This window comes from Notothenia rossii (assembly GCF_949606895.1).
Source record: "Notothenia rossii genome assembly, chromosome: 2".
NCBI lineage: Eukaryota > Metazoa > Chordata > Actinopteri > Perciformes > Nototheniidae > Notothenia > Notothenia rossii.
Window position 1 is genome coordinate 88427079 of NC_136904.1, and position 13914 is coordinate 88440992.

General features: G+C 40.6%; 1 protein-coding gene across 1 annotated transcript in view; it reads left to right on the forward strand.

Annotated features, from left to right (window-relative positions):
- Positions 1-6800: 6800 nt before the first annotated feature.
- Positions 6801-13914, forward strand: part of LOC307028469 (exportin-4) — a 45661-nt gene continuing 38547 nt past the window's right edge. The window contains exon 1 of the mRNA XM_079663515.1: positions 6801-7434. Coding sequence (XP_079519641.1) covers positions 7288-7434 — 147 coding nt within the window. The 5' untranslated portion in view covers positions 6801-7287. The remainder of the gene's footprint in view (positions 7435-13914) is intronic.

Below are 13914 nucleotides of genomic sequence, written 5' to 3' on the forward strand. Positions count from 1 at the left end.
CCTCCGCTTTTGGAATTATTTCGTATTTTTAGTGAGACGTAATAAAAGCGGCATTAAATTCTATCAATCAGGAGCTATTCTTGTTGTGAGGAGGCGACTGTCAGCGTGACACACGCCCGGCTGGCTCTCTATTCTCATTAGCTGTTCTGGGGTCAATTTATGGGCAGTTTGGCCCTGGGGTTAAGGTTTAGGATTTGGAGTGTGTAAGCTGATGCTGGGTGTTTGCCTTGGCCCTGACCTGTATGCAGAATCTCCAACTACTGCTGTCTAAACAACAGGGTGCGAGAGTACATACAACACATGGTTAAATGGAGAGGCACGTGCTTCTTTTGTATTTTTAAAGTAGATTTACAACGACTCGTGCTAGAATTATGACATATTTTACCCAAATGACTAACATTGGCTCTTCATTAGGAACTTAATCAGATACTAAGTGCATGTTTTCGGCACACTTATTGCTGATTTGTGTTTCAAGCAGAGGTCGCGTTAACCGAATATTTTTTTTAACAATGACGGAAAAATCTGAAAGCAATCCGTCATTTTTACAGATTAGAACAAACTCGGAACAGCGCCAAAGTTTCCCCGCAGCGAGGCTCCGGTGTTATGCCGTGTTATGCATGCCCGCCAAAAAGGAAATTATACCGTTTCCAAACCTAACGTTGTCGTACAAAACATTGAAATGTCTGAGTTTTGGCTTTACGCTGTGCGCGCTCCCGCGAGGTGCAGTGGGCATGCCTAACACGGCGCTAACTAACCCCCCCCCCCCCCCCCCCCCCCCCCCCCTTGTCAGAGTTGTGTAAAGGCCGACGGGTAATACTGGATTTTGACGGAAACGTTACGATCCTGTCCGTCCAAATGAAAAAGTCTAGCGCAACCTCTGGTTTCAAGTATTTTTATTAGAAGCATTTTAAACATTTATTCAGAATATGGAACAGCTTCAATTACAAGGCTAACTCCAAAATAAATTAAAAAAGAAAATGGTAGACAAACAATCATACATAAATCACCCATTTCTTGTAATTCTTTTTGATTGATGACATTTTAAGTTTCATCGATTACCTGCAAGTGCATGTTAATTTCCCACTGTGTTGCAGAGATCAAAACATTATGCAGTTCAAGAATGCTTTTCCTTTCATCCTTAGCAAACATTGCTGTCTCGAACAGTCTTATTGGAGATGCATTTCATTTAGTTATTTAACTGAAATTCAGCAAAGAAGATCAGAGTTGGGATAAATTCTTCCTTGAATTTTGTATTTAAGATTATCATTATTCCTAAAACTCTAAATAAACATGCAACTTGTTATCAAACGTACTAAAAGGAAGGCTTTAGTGACGTGTCTGGATATAAAATCCTCTCAATCCCCACCTTCATCCACAAGTTATCACGTGTTGGTCTGAAACACGGAGCACAGTGGCATGATTGATATATTCTTAGTTTGATTTAGTGCTGCGAGATTTAATGACAACTGCTGTCTAAACACATGGCGGCCAAACAGTAGAAGAAAAGGGGAGAGGGAGGGGAGGGTCAGTGAGGAGGTATTCCTGGACTGTTATTTCACACGGCGAGGCTGCAGGGGAGACTTAAAGCAGGATATATCACTTAAACCCCACCACGCGCCTTAGCATAGCGCTGTGCTCCAGCACGGCGTTCTGCAGACGCTCTGCCGCTGTGCCTGTGCAGCGAGGCGTCCTCAGACACGAGGATCAGGCGTAATGAATAGAGGATACAAGAGAAGCCCGCTAAGCCGCAGCCGTCGGGCACGAAGGTCGGCAAGATGTTCAGATTGCCACTTAAATCGGTCATGAAAATACTATCGAATAGATCTGTGAGCGTCTGCAGATTGTTGGTGAAAGAGGACCTGGGAATGTGAAACGTGAAGCTGGATTTGATTTGTTCTGTAGGGGCTTAATTAGCTATACCCAGGGTCTTTTAACTTAGCCTATTCATTAGAAAGTTACACACACTCGGCATGAATGAACAATTTGCAAACCATGCTGTTAAATGTGCTTTTTAAATATGTAATTTGACTTTCTAGGCATCTTTGGTTTATATATATTTTTTCGTGGTAATAACCTTTTGAAGCGTTTGAATTGCAAAAATTCAATCAAGAAAGAAAAAAGAGTGTCCAAACACACCTCCATCAGTAAAGTCTGTGTGTGGGAAACCCTGTTCATTTTACATACATACATTCATTTACAAAAATATAAGAGACTTAATGTTCACTCTGATGGTTTACATAAAGCTGCTAATGGTACCCCACTGAAATGAAAGGGAACCAACGACTAACTAGAAAGACACTTACAAATGGTCTTCAGTTATATAAAAAAACACGATGCAATTAATTAAATTACTTTGTTCCAGGCTGAAACATTGAAAAAACAATTTGAGGAATTGTCTTAACATTTCGTGGTGATCTCCTGACCTTACCTCTAGTTATACACTATTAAAATTTGAGTATAATATCTTGAAAATGATTGTATAGATTGCCATGAAATGTGGTATTCATATTCTTGTTGACCGTTGCTAACCCCTACATTTTATCAAGACCCATCAGCAAGTCTAAACGTTTACTTTTAATGAAATATCTTCACTTATAGGTGATGGTTTGCCCCTAAAGTTGGTACAGCCTTTCATATCCCCCCTCATGACAGATGTTGATAATTGACCCTCTTACTTTTCTTAATGCCATCATAAGTACCATTTTTTTTTTGTTGCCACATCAGCACTTTGTTACGTGCCATTAAGCTAATTTGAACAGGCTCACAACCATGATGAACAAAATGTACCTCCAAATTATAAGCATGTAAAAATTGTACATGTGAGCACGCTAACGTTAGCATTCAGCTCACTATGCTTTGGCACAGCCTCACAGATCTGCTGGTATGACTGTAGACTCTTTGTTAACCTCGTAAAGTTTGTGACAAAATGACACGAATCAACTCTGTGAAGATGTTGGCGTTGAGTTTTAATGAATAGCTTCTCCGCTTTTGTTTGCATATGCTGACAGAATAAACAAACGCACAAAGATGACTCAATTATAATTTAGATAAAAAATGTTGACGTTGACATATTTTTTTGTTTTTTTTTGTGGTCCACATAACTCGGCCTCTTTTGTGCATTCAGAAAGGGCTCGGCCCACATCTGCTGTTCTGTAGTCATGTGGTCTGTTTATGCGTAGCAATGCATGTTGAATTACAACCATGAAGGAACCATGATGGCTTTTTATTGCTATGCTCCCTCATGCTTTGAAGAGGAGATCTGTACATTGACGCACTCTACCTGGGCTAAGGTTCACATGTGAAACCATAAATACTGAACGACTGAGTGTCTGTCACTGAAGATGTGAAAACATGTCGGCCTGCTTTGTTCAAGGCATGAATCGGGACAGGAAATTCAACTTGAAATGTTGTTTCTTTGCCAAAATAACTGGCAGTAAGTACCAGCTTTAACAGTTTTATTGGCATTTGACTGGTGGCTGGTGTTAATTAAAGGTATTACAATGTGTGTTTATGCAACTTTGGCAACCCCATGTGGGAACTAAACGTGTGTGAATCCCTTCACTTTGGATTTGGATGCATCGGCTGCGTATGCGGTCAGTTGAAAGTGTCGGCGTTTCCGTTTATCTGTCAGTCCGTCTTATCTTTCCAGTGGAAAATTGACGTGTCACATTAGTTATTCTAGAGGCTGCTGGAGGGGTTGAGATAGGAGCAGGTGATGTCTTTTAAAAACCCACCAAACCCACAGCCACATGCCCTGGTCACTCCGCGCACATTACTCATCCCGGAGGCATGTACACTCAGACACACACACACACACACACACACACACACACACACACACACACACACTTAGTCGGTCTCTTTTCAGCATGGCATGTTTGACGTTAACCTCAATATGTTGTATTTTAGAGCTTGAATTTAAATTGAAGTAGTTTCAACTTTAAATGTACATATTAATTAATATGTGTTTTCAGGGTAGTAAATAAAAGTAGTTTGAGTGAGATCTAAAATAAACAGGCAGGATATTTTTGCCATAATTTGTCGAAATTCTATTGTGTTTTATTCTTAACTTGGTATTAAATATATATATATATAAACCATTTGGATGCATCATTAATCAAGCCATCTAAACAACATCATACTCAAAGAAATAATCTATTATTTTTATAACAACAATATCACTTATATTCAATTCCAGTGTAAATGTTTTGGATCTAAGTCAACTAAAACAAGAGCAGAAAAAATAGAAACTACTCAAAAGCAAACATGACATTAAGTGAGTTATCAGATTGAGTTTGTTTTCTCTAATGACTTTAGGAGTAACTGCTTAAACATCATCTCTTCTCAGAAATCTTGATAACGCTTGGCTTTATCAAAGCTACATGTTTGTTCTTAGGATATGTTGGTTCTGTAATCTAATTCCATTTGTGTTATCAAATTAAGTTTAGATGATATGTTTTTCCCTAATTTAAAACAGATCGGTTCAGATGTCCCATCCTGTCTGACCCTTTTTACGTCTTTGTCTGCCTGTGTAGAAACAGTGGTAGTGGGTGTGTAGTTATCATTCCTGAGGGGTCTTGTGAGTTTTGTCATGTGATCCTTCGTACATACTTCTGTCACTGAGGTGCCCCCCCCCCCCGTCTGCAGTGTGGTGACCGGGTCAGTCCCTGATGCAGAGAAAAAGTTATTACATGTTTAAAAAAAAAAGTATTGTATCTCAAGGATTTACGAGATGATATCCTGCCAAGTTTTTTAATTAAAACTGGTTCATTTTGTGAATGAAGACGGACATGAAAGTTGAAAGAAGGAGCATTTAATTGATGTAGTAAAAATGAATAAATACAAAATAAATCATTTTCTGATTAGAAATAAATAGTTAAAACCTGCAATAAAACAAATGACCATGATCTCATGTTGCAGTATCCTCCTTTCTCATTCCTTCCATCTTCTGAAAGGTTCAGATGGAGGTCTTCTGCCTCACCACGACTATTTTTAACAAGGCCTAAAAGCCAAGCATTGGACTGACACACACACACACACACACACACACACACACACACACACACACACACACACACACACCTCAGACAGGTGCCAACTTCTGTGCCGAAAAGTGTGGTGTGGTGTGTTGTGGTGGGGTGTGTGTGTGTGACTGTGGGTCAGTGTGTGTGTGTGTGTGTGTGTGTGTGTGTGTGTGGGGGGGGGGTCGGAGGAATGCTCGACCTCTCCGGCCTCTGCCGCTGTTTGGCTTTGATCAAACATTCCTCCAGAAGTTTCCCCCCTTCTGCTGTCACCGAGCCACGGGCCAGCGATCCGGTTGTGAGTGCCTTTTTTTATTTTATGAGTTTAATGCCAGTGATGGAAAACAAGATGGGTGTCATTTTGAATTATTAGATTTGTTTTACAAGCAAGCAGAAGAAGGAAACATTTGCTGAGTATAACATGCTGAAACAAGCTTCCACAAAAAAATATTAAATCTGGCAGTAGTACTTTTTAATTAAATTCTTCCATCCAATATCCTGATTAGGGACAATAAAAGAATCCCTGCTTAAACGCTTAAAACACCTCGCAAACAATCCCACATCATTTATTTATATTTTTATTGGAGATTCAAACGTTTTCAAATATACCCAAAAAAAGTCTGGTATAATTTTTTTTATTTCTCGCTTACTGTGCTCTTTCAGATACAAATATTTGTAAAGACAATTCTCAGAAATGGAACAAATCTAATGAGATCTAAGACCTAACAAAGTAAAGCAGCTAAGATATATGAATGTAATATGTAAAGTCAAATATCATAGCCTGGTGAGTAATAGTAATATATACAGCTCTGGAGAAAAGGAAGTGACCAATCCAAATGTTCTTAAATCTCAATCTCTACATATATGGCAGCCATTTCATTTCAGTTTTTGTTCAATTCCAACACAGAGAAACGTTGTCAGTAGTTTATAGAATCAAATAAAAACATATTTGTTCTCAAACGAGTAAAACAAGAGAAACTGAGAATGCGGCAGTGGTCTCTTAATTGTATATAAACTGTAATGTAAACTTAATTTGAACTGATATTCGATTATTAGGTCAAGTCTCAAATATTTCCATTTGATATAAACTTGAAGACTTCGGATTAGAGCTGAAGAAATGTATTAATTAGTGGATGGACCCGTTACGTTTAATTGGTTTGTCAGAAGAATCCCTGTATCCTGCTCCTGTATTGTTTAGTCAGGAGAAATGACATTTAGAGTACATTTATCTGACATGAGAATTCTGCTGATTTGTGTAGTCATGAAACCTTCATCAGGAGATTGAATTTGTTTTAAGAACAAGGAGGACAATAGTTTTGCTCTTTGGGGAAGGTGCTGAAATGTTGATTTGTGTGTGAAGAGTGTGGTTATAAGATGTTTTGATTGAGGAAAGTGAGGGTGAGGAGTGAGAAACGCTTCGTGTGGGAGTGCTTGAGCTATGGGAAAAGCATGTTGTGTGTTTGAGAGACTTGAATAAAGACAGGAAGTGCTTTGCGGCTGCGTGGGGAGAAAGTGTGTGTTGTGGGTTTGTAAAAAAACTTGTTGTGGGCGAGCGGAGAAAGTCTTAAATAAGAAGTCAGTGTGTGTGTTGTGGCGGCTTTCAGAAATAAAGACTTGTTAAGCAGAAAAGACCAACCGGCACAAAGGAAGGCTTTAAAGTGTGGTCAAGGACAAAGAATAAAGACACATGGGAAAGTAGACAAGAGGGGAAAGAGAGCATAGTGATACAAGTGTTACAAGGGAAACAAGAGTCTTGGAAAGCAGTCAGGAGGAGAGACACGGTGATTGGCCGAGGAGGCAGTGGGGGAGTGTTTCAAGGCAGTAAGGAGTCTCGAGGACGTCTTGATTTTTGAAGAGGAGTGGACAAAGAGGCAGAGCAGCTCAGAGTCTCCATTGGCTGCAGCTAGAGTGAGCTTTTAAAGATCTTGTGAGGAAGCAGCAGAGGAGAAAAAGCCGAGTGCTGGAAGGAAGGAGAGGTGAAGAAGGGGACAAGGGAAGTGAGATCGGGGAAGGAGGTGAGAAACGAGGCTTGGAGTTTCTCTGTGGTTAATAAAGAGCTGACAAGGGGGAAAGAGAAGAACAAAGCAGGGAGGGCGAGACTTAAAAAAAGGCTATTGTGGAGTTTAGAGTGGCAGCATTAATGAGAGGCAGACGAACCACAGCCTCAGAGACGTAAATACCCAGAGCTCAGTGACAGGAGCTGGTGTGTTTGTGTTTGCCGCTCCTCCTCCTGTTCTTCTTCCTCCTCCTCCTCCTCCTCCTCCTCATGCTGTTGTTGGCCTTAACTGACGGCGGTTCACTGGGGCGCCACTACATCGCCATGTTCGAGGCCACACAGAACGTCATGCTGAAGCCCACGGAGACCTGGAGGGAAGCGCTGCTGGACACCCGCGTCATGGATCTGTTCTTCACCGTGAGTAACCCTCTCCATCACTCCTGTGGTTGTCCCTTCCCTCAGAACGCGGCTTCGTATGACGTGTGTAAATATGTGGCCTTTTGGAGTTGAGCTAGGGCTGCTCGATTATGGCAAAAATCCTAATCTCGATTTATTTGGGTCAATAATTGATATCACGATTATTAAAAACAATTATCCATTTACTTTGAAAACATCCATTTATTGAGAAATGTGAACAGTATGTTTTTAACAGTTGGTGACCCTGAACTTTAAGTATAACTCAACTGAAAAACCAATTAAAAAAATAAATAATAATAATACAAAAATAATCGTTTTTTCTATAAGGCATTGTTTTCATTGTTTTACTGGTGAAATTCTCTTCCGTTGAATTCAAACCGGATTACGATAGCTTCATTTAACCTGACAAACGATGCTGATGTGCATCATGATCAACTTAAAGGAATATTTCACCCCCAAGAGGAGAATTTCGATATCAATTACTAGGGATGTAACGATACCAAAAACTCACGGTACGACAATATCGCGATAAAAAGTCCACGGTACGATATTTATCGCGATATTGAAAAATAAAGGGAAAAAAAAGTGAATTTCTTTTTTTCTTTTTTATTAAATAATACATCTGATTTGTACTGTATTTTAGTAGGATAGTAGTATTTTAAAGTGTCAACAATATAATAATCAGACCCTGCAATAGAATAAATCAAGTTTCACTTTTTTCAAGTAACTCAACTCTAACTCACTCACTCAGCATCATCAAGGTTATCTTTTAGGAAGATGAGCATGTCCACATTTCCAGGTAGAAGCTGGGATGTTTGGGTGTTTACAATATCCCCTGCTGTGGAAAAAACTCTCTTGCTTGGTACTGATGTTGCTGGGACAGAGAGATATGCTTTGGGCATGGGTGACAGCAGTGGGTCAAACTACATTGTCTCTCCACCACTTCAAAAACAATACAGTTTTTGCCAAGGCTTATTGACAGCGCGAGATATAAACATACTGTTGGTACTTGTCAATGTCTCTAGGTATGTACATGTAGCCCTGTGAATACGATGTCCTTTTGTGTTATCTGTTGTTCTATGTTCACGTTGTAACCTACTTGCTGCCATGTTGGACAGGTCTCCCTTGAAAAAGAGATCGATGATCTCAATGGAACCATCTGGTTAAATAAAAAATTTTAATTATAAAAAAATATATATATATTTTGTCAGTCTCACGACGGTATTGAGACATCTATTTACCACGATATTCGATATATCGTTACCTCCCTATCAATTACTCACCCTGTGTTACCTTCAATTCTTAAAGATAAAGGAGTTTTTTTCTCATGCCTTCGCGGTGACTAAGAATGCAGAAACTGAGAAAAAGTCTTGTCTTAAATCACCAAATTGACACCTCATTTAAACGTGGGGTAGGTAAGTTTCAGAAACCGGCTCGAGTGCACTAAAATTTGAAAGTACACAGCCAAAAAGAACCCGCCCCTTCCTTCAGACTTCCTTACAGAGCACCTCCTCCGCGAGAGCAGTACCGTTACATATCAGGCAAAGCTAGACACATCTAGGTTAGCAATACTACACAGCCAAAGCAACTCCGATATTGACTCTGGTTTGACTTCTCCTAGTTTCCACTTTCTTTTTGTTCTTAATTTGCTCAGTTACATTTTTTCTTTTGCGACCAGTAGACGATGTTGAACCTAACTCTGCCATGGTGAAAGTGGCCGCCTTTTGCTGGCGAGTCATTGAAGTACTGCTGCAATGCACGCCCAATGAGGGCACGAGATGGGAGGCTGACAGACAGGGCGGCAATCCAATCCGTTTAGCCGGCCCGGCTGTAGTTTTTACAGTATTACGTCTTCCACAGATGACATTTTTGTATGGATTTTTTGTCAAAGCACTTCAGATATTCATTGCTATCGGGATGTTAAGAGCATTCCATGGAATATAACAAAAAGTGTATCTCGAGCCGGTTTCTCAAACTTACCTACCCCACCTTTAAGGGCAGAAAAACCATATGAAATCATTTTTGAGAACTCAAAATTCCTGCAGTATAATCCAAGTCTCCTTTATCCAGCATGCTCACTACTTTCCACATATTTTCTGTGTTAGAACCATAGTAATTCAAACACTCCTGCACGCCTGTCTATATGTCCTCCTGGTTTCCATCCATCCATATCGTCCTATCAGGGAGGTCTGTCTTTTTTCTGTCTCTAGTTTGTGTGTGTGTCCCGCTTTACCCTTTCTCTTTATTCCTTTTCGTTCTGACCTCTCGATGGTGGTTTCTTCATGATAAACAAATAGAGACAGTTTTGCCTTTTCACGTTGGGTAAACCCATTTCAATGGACCTCATCTTTTTGGCACATTTTGTAAAGTTTTCTCTAGTTGTGTGGGTTTTTCTTTTGCACCATTAAGTAGATTTATGGATGCTTTGCAGCGGGGTCGTGTTATTGTGCGACTGTCCAGAGGACCGCCCGGGGAAGTAAATGTGTATTTCTGTGCAGTGGCTTGTGTGTTTTAAGAGGCGGCCCACGCTGGCTGAGCAAACGGTGTGGAAGAGTTGAGTGGAACAAAAAGGTCAGCTCGTCTTCCTCTTCAGCGTCCAGCCAAATACTGCTCCACTCAAGATTCAAAGGTTTTATTCTCATACGCACAAAGCTACAGTGTAGAAATGACAATGACATTCTGGCTTCTCCAACAACGCAACAATAAAATACAAAAATACAAATAAAAAGTAGTGCAAAAAGTCTATATACATGTCAATAGAATATACGATATGTACAAGAACAGAATATGAAATGAAATTATGGTGATTAGTAGGGATGCTCCGATCGCCAATTTTGGGGCCGATCGCCGGAATCAGTGGGCGGGGCCTATGGGGATCTTCCATTTAAAGTGATGTTTAAAACTCAGTTGATGGGGCTCATTCACTGGAGCTTCAACAAACAACATCCAACATAATTATTACATTCAAATTAAGTACTCTCTTTCTCTGTCTCTCTCTCTCTCTCTCTCTCTATCTATCTATCTATCTATCTATCTATCTATCGCTCTCTCGCTCTCTCGCTCTCTCGCTCTCTCGCTCTCTCGCTCTCTCGCTCTCTCTCCTGACAGCCTGTCAGTGTCTCATGCAGCTCACTGATCCAGTAATGAGTGACCCGACAGTGAAGAATAAATATAGAGGTAGATCAAATAGCTAAGTGTGTTATGTCTAACTCTTAGTGTGTGTTTCGCTCACCGGTCCGTCACAGCTGGCGGAGCTGCAGGATTTCTGCTTCACACACGTTGCATACCGCTATTTTACTGTGTTTTTTGGACACCTTAAAATACTGCCAGACCGGTGAAGCCATTTTGGCGAGCTTGTTTTGCCGCGAACAGAGAAAAGCATCACTTATTTTACGTCACGATCGGCATTTTTAGAGAGCACCGATCGATCGGCAGAGAGTGAATATCGGCCGATCGATCGGAGCATCCCTAGTGGTACGTTTTAATCCCAAAGACCCACAGGTGGTCATTTGAGAGGGTCCCAAGGGAAATGAAGTGGGTCCCTAACAATAGTATAATTCTCCATAATAGTGGAGCAAAATGACATTATTTCCTTTTTAAATGTAGTGGAGTAGAAGTATAAAGACACATAAAATAGTACCTCAACATTATACTTAAGTACCGTACTTGAGTAAATCTACATGCTTCCCACCTCTGTTAATGTTTAAATGTATATTATCATTGAATAAATAATGTTAACAAAGCTAAAAACTTTACTTGTAAAACTTTATGAACATTGAATGTGATATACAGGGACATTAAGTGAGTCATACATGATAAGATAAGCTGATTATATTCTCTTTGTATCACTGAGTTTTCACTCAACAAAGAATTCTGATAAAATAAAATGACACATACAGTAAGCGCCCTTAGTCTCTCCCACTATTATTAGACTACAAAAGTGGAAGGGTGGATTTTATTGCAGGTTGTATATTTATCAAGATCACTCTTTATCCTTCACCTGGAATCACCTGTATCTCCAACAACATCAATACCTCTGTGTACTTCTCTGCAGTTACACCCTGTCACTGTTGACCTCACCCGATCCGTCCATTTTGAATATTGATTGGATACTGGTCCACTCATTTAACCTTCTTTGCCCTGACACACACTAACAGTAGGAAAGCTGTGGGCTGCCATGAGTAGTTTGATGATTCAGCATGATGGGGTGTGTTATTTGTGCAGGTTTTTCTTAATTGTGTTGCCTTTTTGTTCTCTCACAAACAAAAAACAAATCATATTTTACAGTCAGAGTTTTGAATAAGCTATAATTTCTTGCACTTTGTTTGCAGTCTTCTTGGGGAATTACGCTGCTGCTAGACACTGCTCCACTGATTCCAAACAGTAGCAATATAAATCAGATGCTTTAGGAAAACTCTGGTTGTTGTTTCTTGTTCTTTGGAGAAGCTGCTTCAGTCAATAAGCGGGAATTATTTTGAGAAAAAAAGAGACAAGGCTTTCCTTTGAATCTGAAAAATTCTAAAAACCACACACGACTGATAATTGAAAAAATATGTCCACTATTCCCTTAGCCTCCTTTTTAGATGCGTCCTTACCTTCTTGTGTTGCTTTGTTTCAATAACGTTGGCAACAGAACAGACACATCCTCGCTCCGGGAACATTTAAAGAAAATACCGATATGAAGCGGGAGCTCTGTCGATACAGACACCGTCTAACACTTAAAGTGCTGATTGAGAAGGCTTATCTACGAGTCAGTTAATACTGTATTTATGTATTTCACTGTAGGGAAATCCTACACAACGTGCCTCTAGGATTGATTGTCATGTTGTCACTTAAAACGTATTGACGTCTGGTGTTTCTATACGGGATAGCAACTGTCTTCTCACTTCAGCACCTTTTGGTTCAGCGGCAAAAATATCTTCTAAATCCTCAGGTGTCTCTTACTCAGTTTAACATTGTGGTTATTTATGGTTGGTCTTTGGTAACACTTGATAACTGGTGAACAAGACCAATATAAATGCCTGTCTTATAGCTTCCTCCATGTAAATAAACAGAATATATACACGTAAAAACACGGCATTAATCCCGAGAAAGTTTTCAGTGTGATTGTTCTGCCTCTGAATTCACAAAGCAATCACTGATAACTGTAATTGGCTGCAAACAGCGGCGGTAATCAGAGGTTTGTAACACAAAGCGCTCAGCCCTAATCAGGGATTTGATTGGCCGCTCTCGGCAGTCAGGGGTTCGGGATGAATACAAATGTTTGTCATTTTTCGGTGGGTTCTCTTTGCTGCTGGAATCTGCAGGATGTGTTTTGTGTTGGTTTCAGTTTTCACGCCTTCGGTCTCATCTCTCGCTCTGGTATTTCTAGTAGCTCAACTGTTTGTTATTGTGAGACGGCTGCGGCACCGTCAGCTGTCTGCCTGTCTCTCTCTGTGTGTCCGTGTGTGAGTGTGTGTGTTACAGCATCCTCCTGGTGGAGTCGTGTGCATATCTGTCTCAGTGGGATTGTGTACATTTTAGTGTTGTGTAGTATTATTGTGTGTACCCTCTGCATTGGTCTGTGTAGTGTGTGTGTGTGTGTGTGTATTTGTTCAATTTAATGGGGGTCCCTCTCTGCTTTTCCAGCTGCTGTGTCTCCTCAGCTGTGTGGGGTAACAGGCTGCACATCCTAAGTGTGTATCTGTCTGTGTCTGTGTTAGTGTGTGTGTCTGTGGGGAGGGGGCACTCAGAGACACGCGCCATCAGGGTCACAGTCCACTACAGACCAGTGGCAGGATTAGAGCCCGGCCCCAGGATTAGGGGCCCCTGTTAACAACCTCAGTAACCCACCCATCACACACACACTCTTTACCCTGCTGAGGGACTCATGGGAGGGGGGGGGGGGGGGGGGGGGGGTCTGTCCCTCTGTGGGTGGGTGTCTGTCAGTTTCCCATTAACTGGCTCCAGGGCTCCCTCAGCGATCAGGAGTTTACTGCAGGCTGCTGTTCTCATCACTCACGCATGTTTTTAGTACCCGTACTAAAGGATTATTCTTAAAATCAGGAGTTTATTTTTATCGATTTGACCGTCATTGCTCGTGAGCTATTTGCTGAGTTCTGGGAACACAGCGGCATCACTAAAGACATGTCAGACAGCATGACAAACAGAAGACAAATGTGACAGTCAAACTTATTTTAAAATAAAAGCAACTGTGAAAGTACTACACACATGGCAGACAGTTACTGATGGGTTATTAATGATGTTTCTGGTGCCCTCACACTTGATTTTCAACTCAAATGACTAATATAATAATCTCAAAACTGGACAGCTCTAGATTCTAGTCCCAACACACTTAAATGTAGTTTATTTTAAAGTATTTGTTTTCAGTCAAAAGCTAATGAGGTGTAATGTTGTTAACGGTCAGTGCCTTAAACCCCCTTGGGTGACCTGTTTGAACAAGAGAATAGCAATTAAAACATTAAGTATAGTCTCATATCT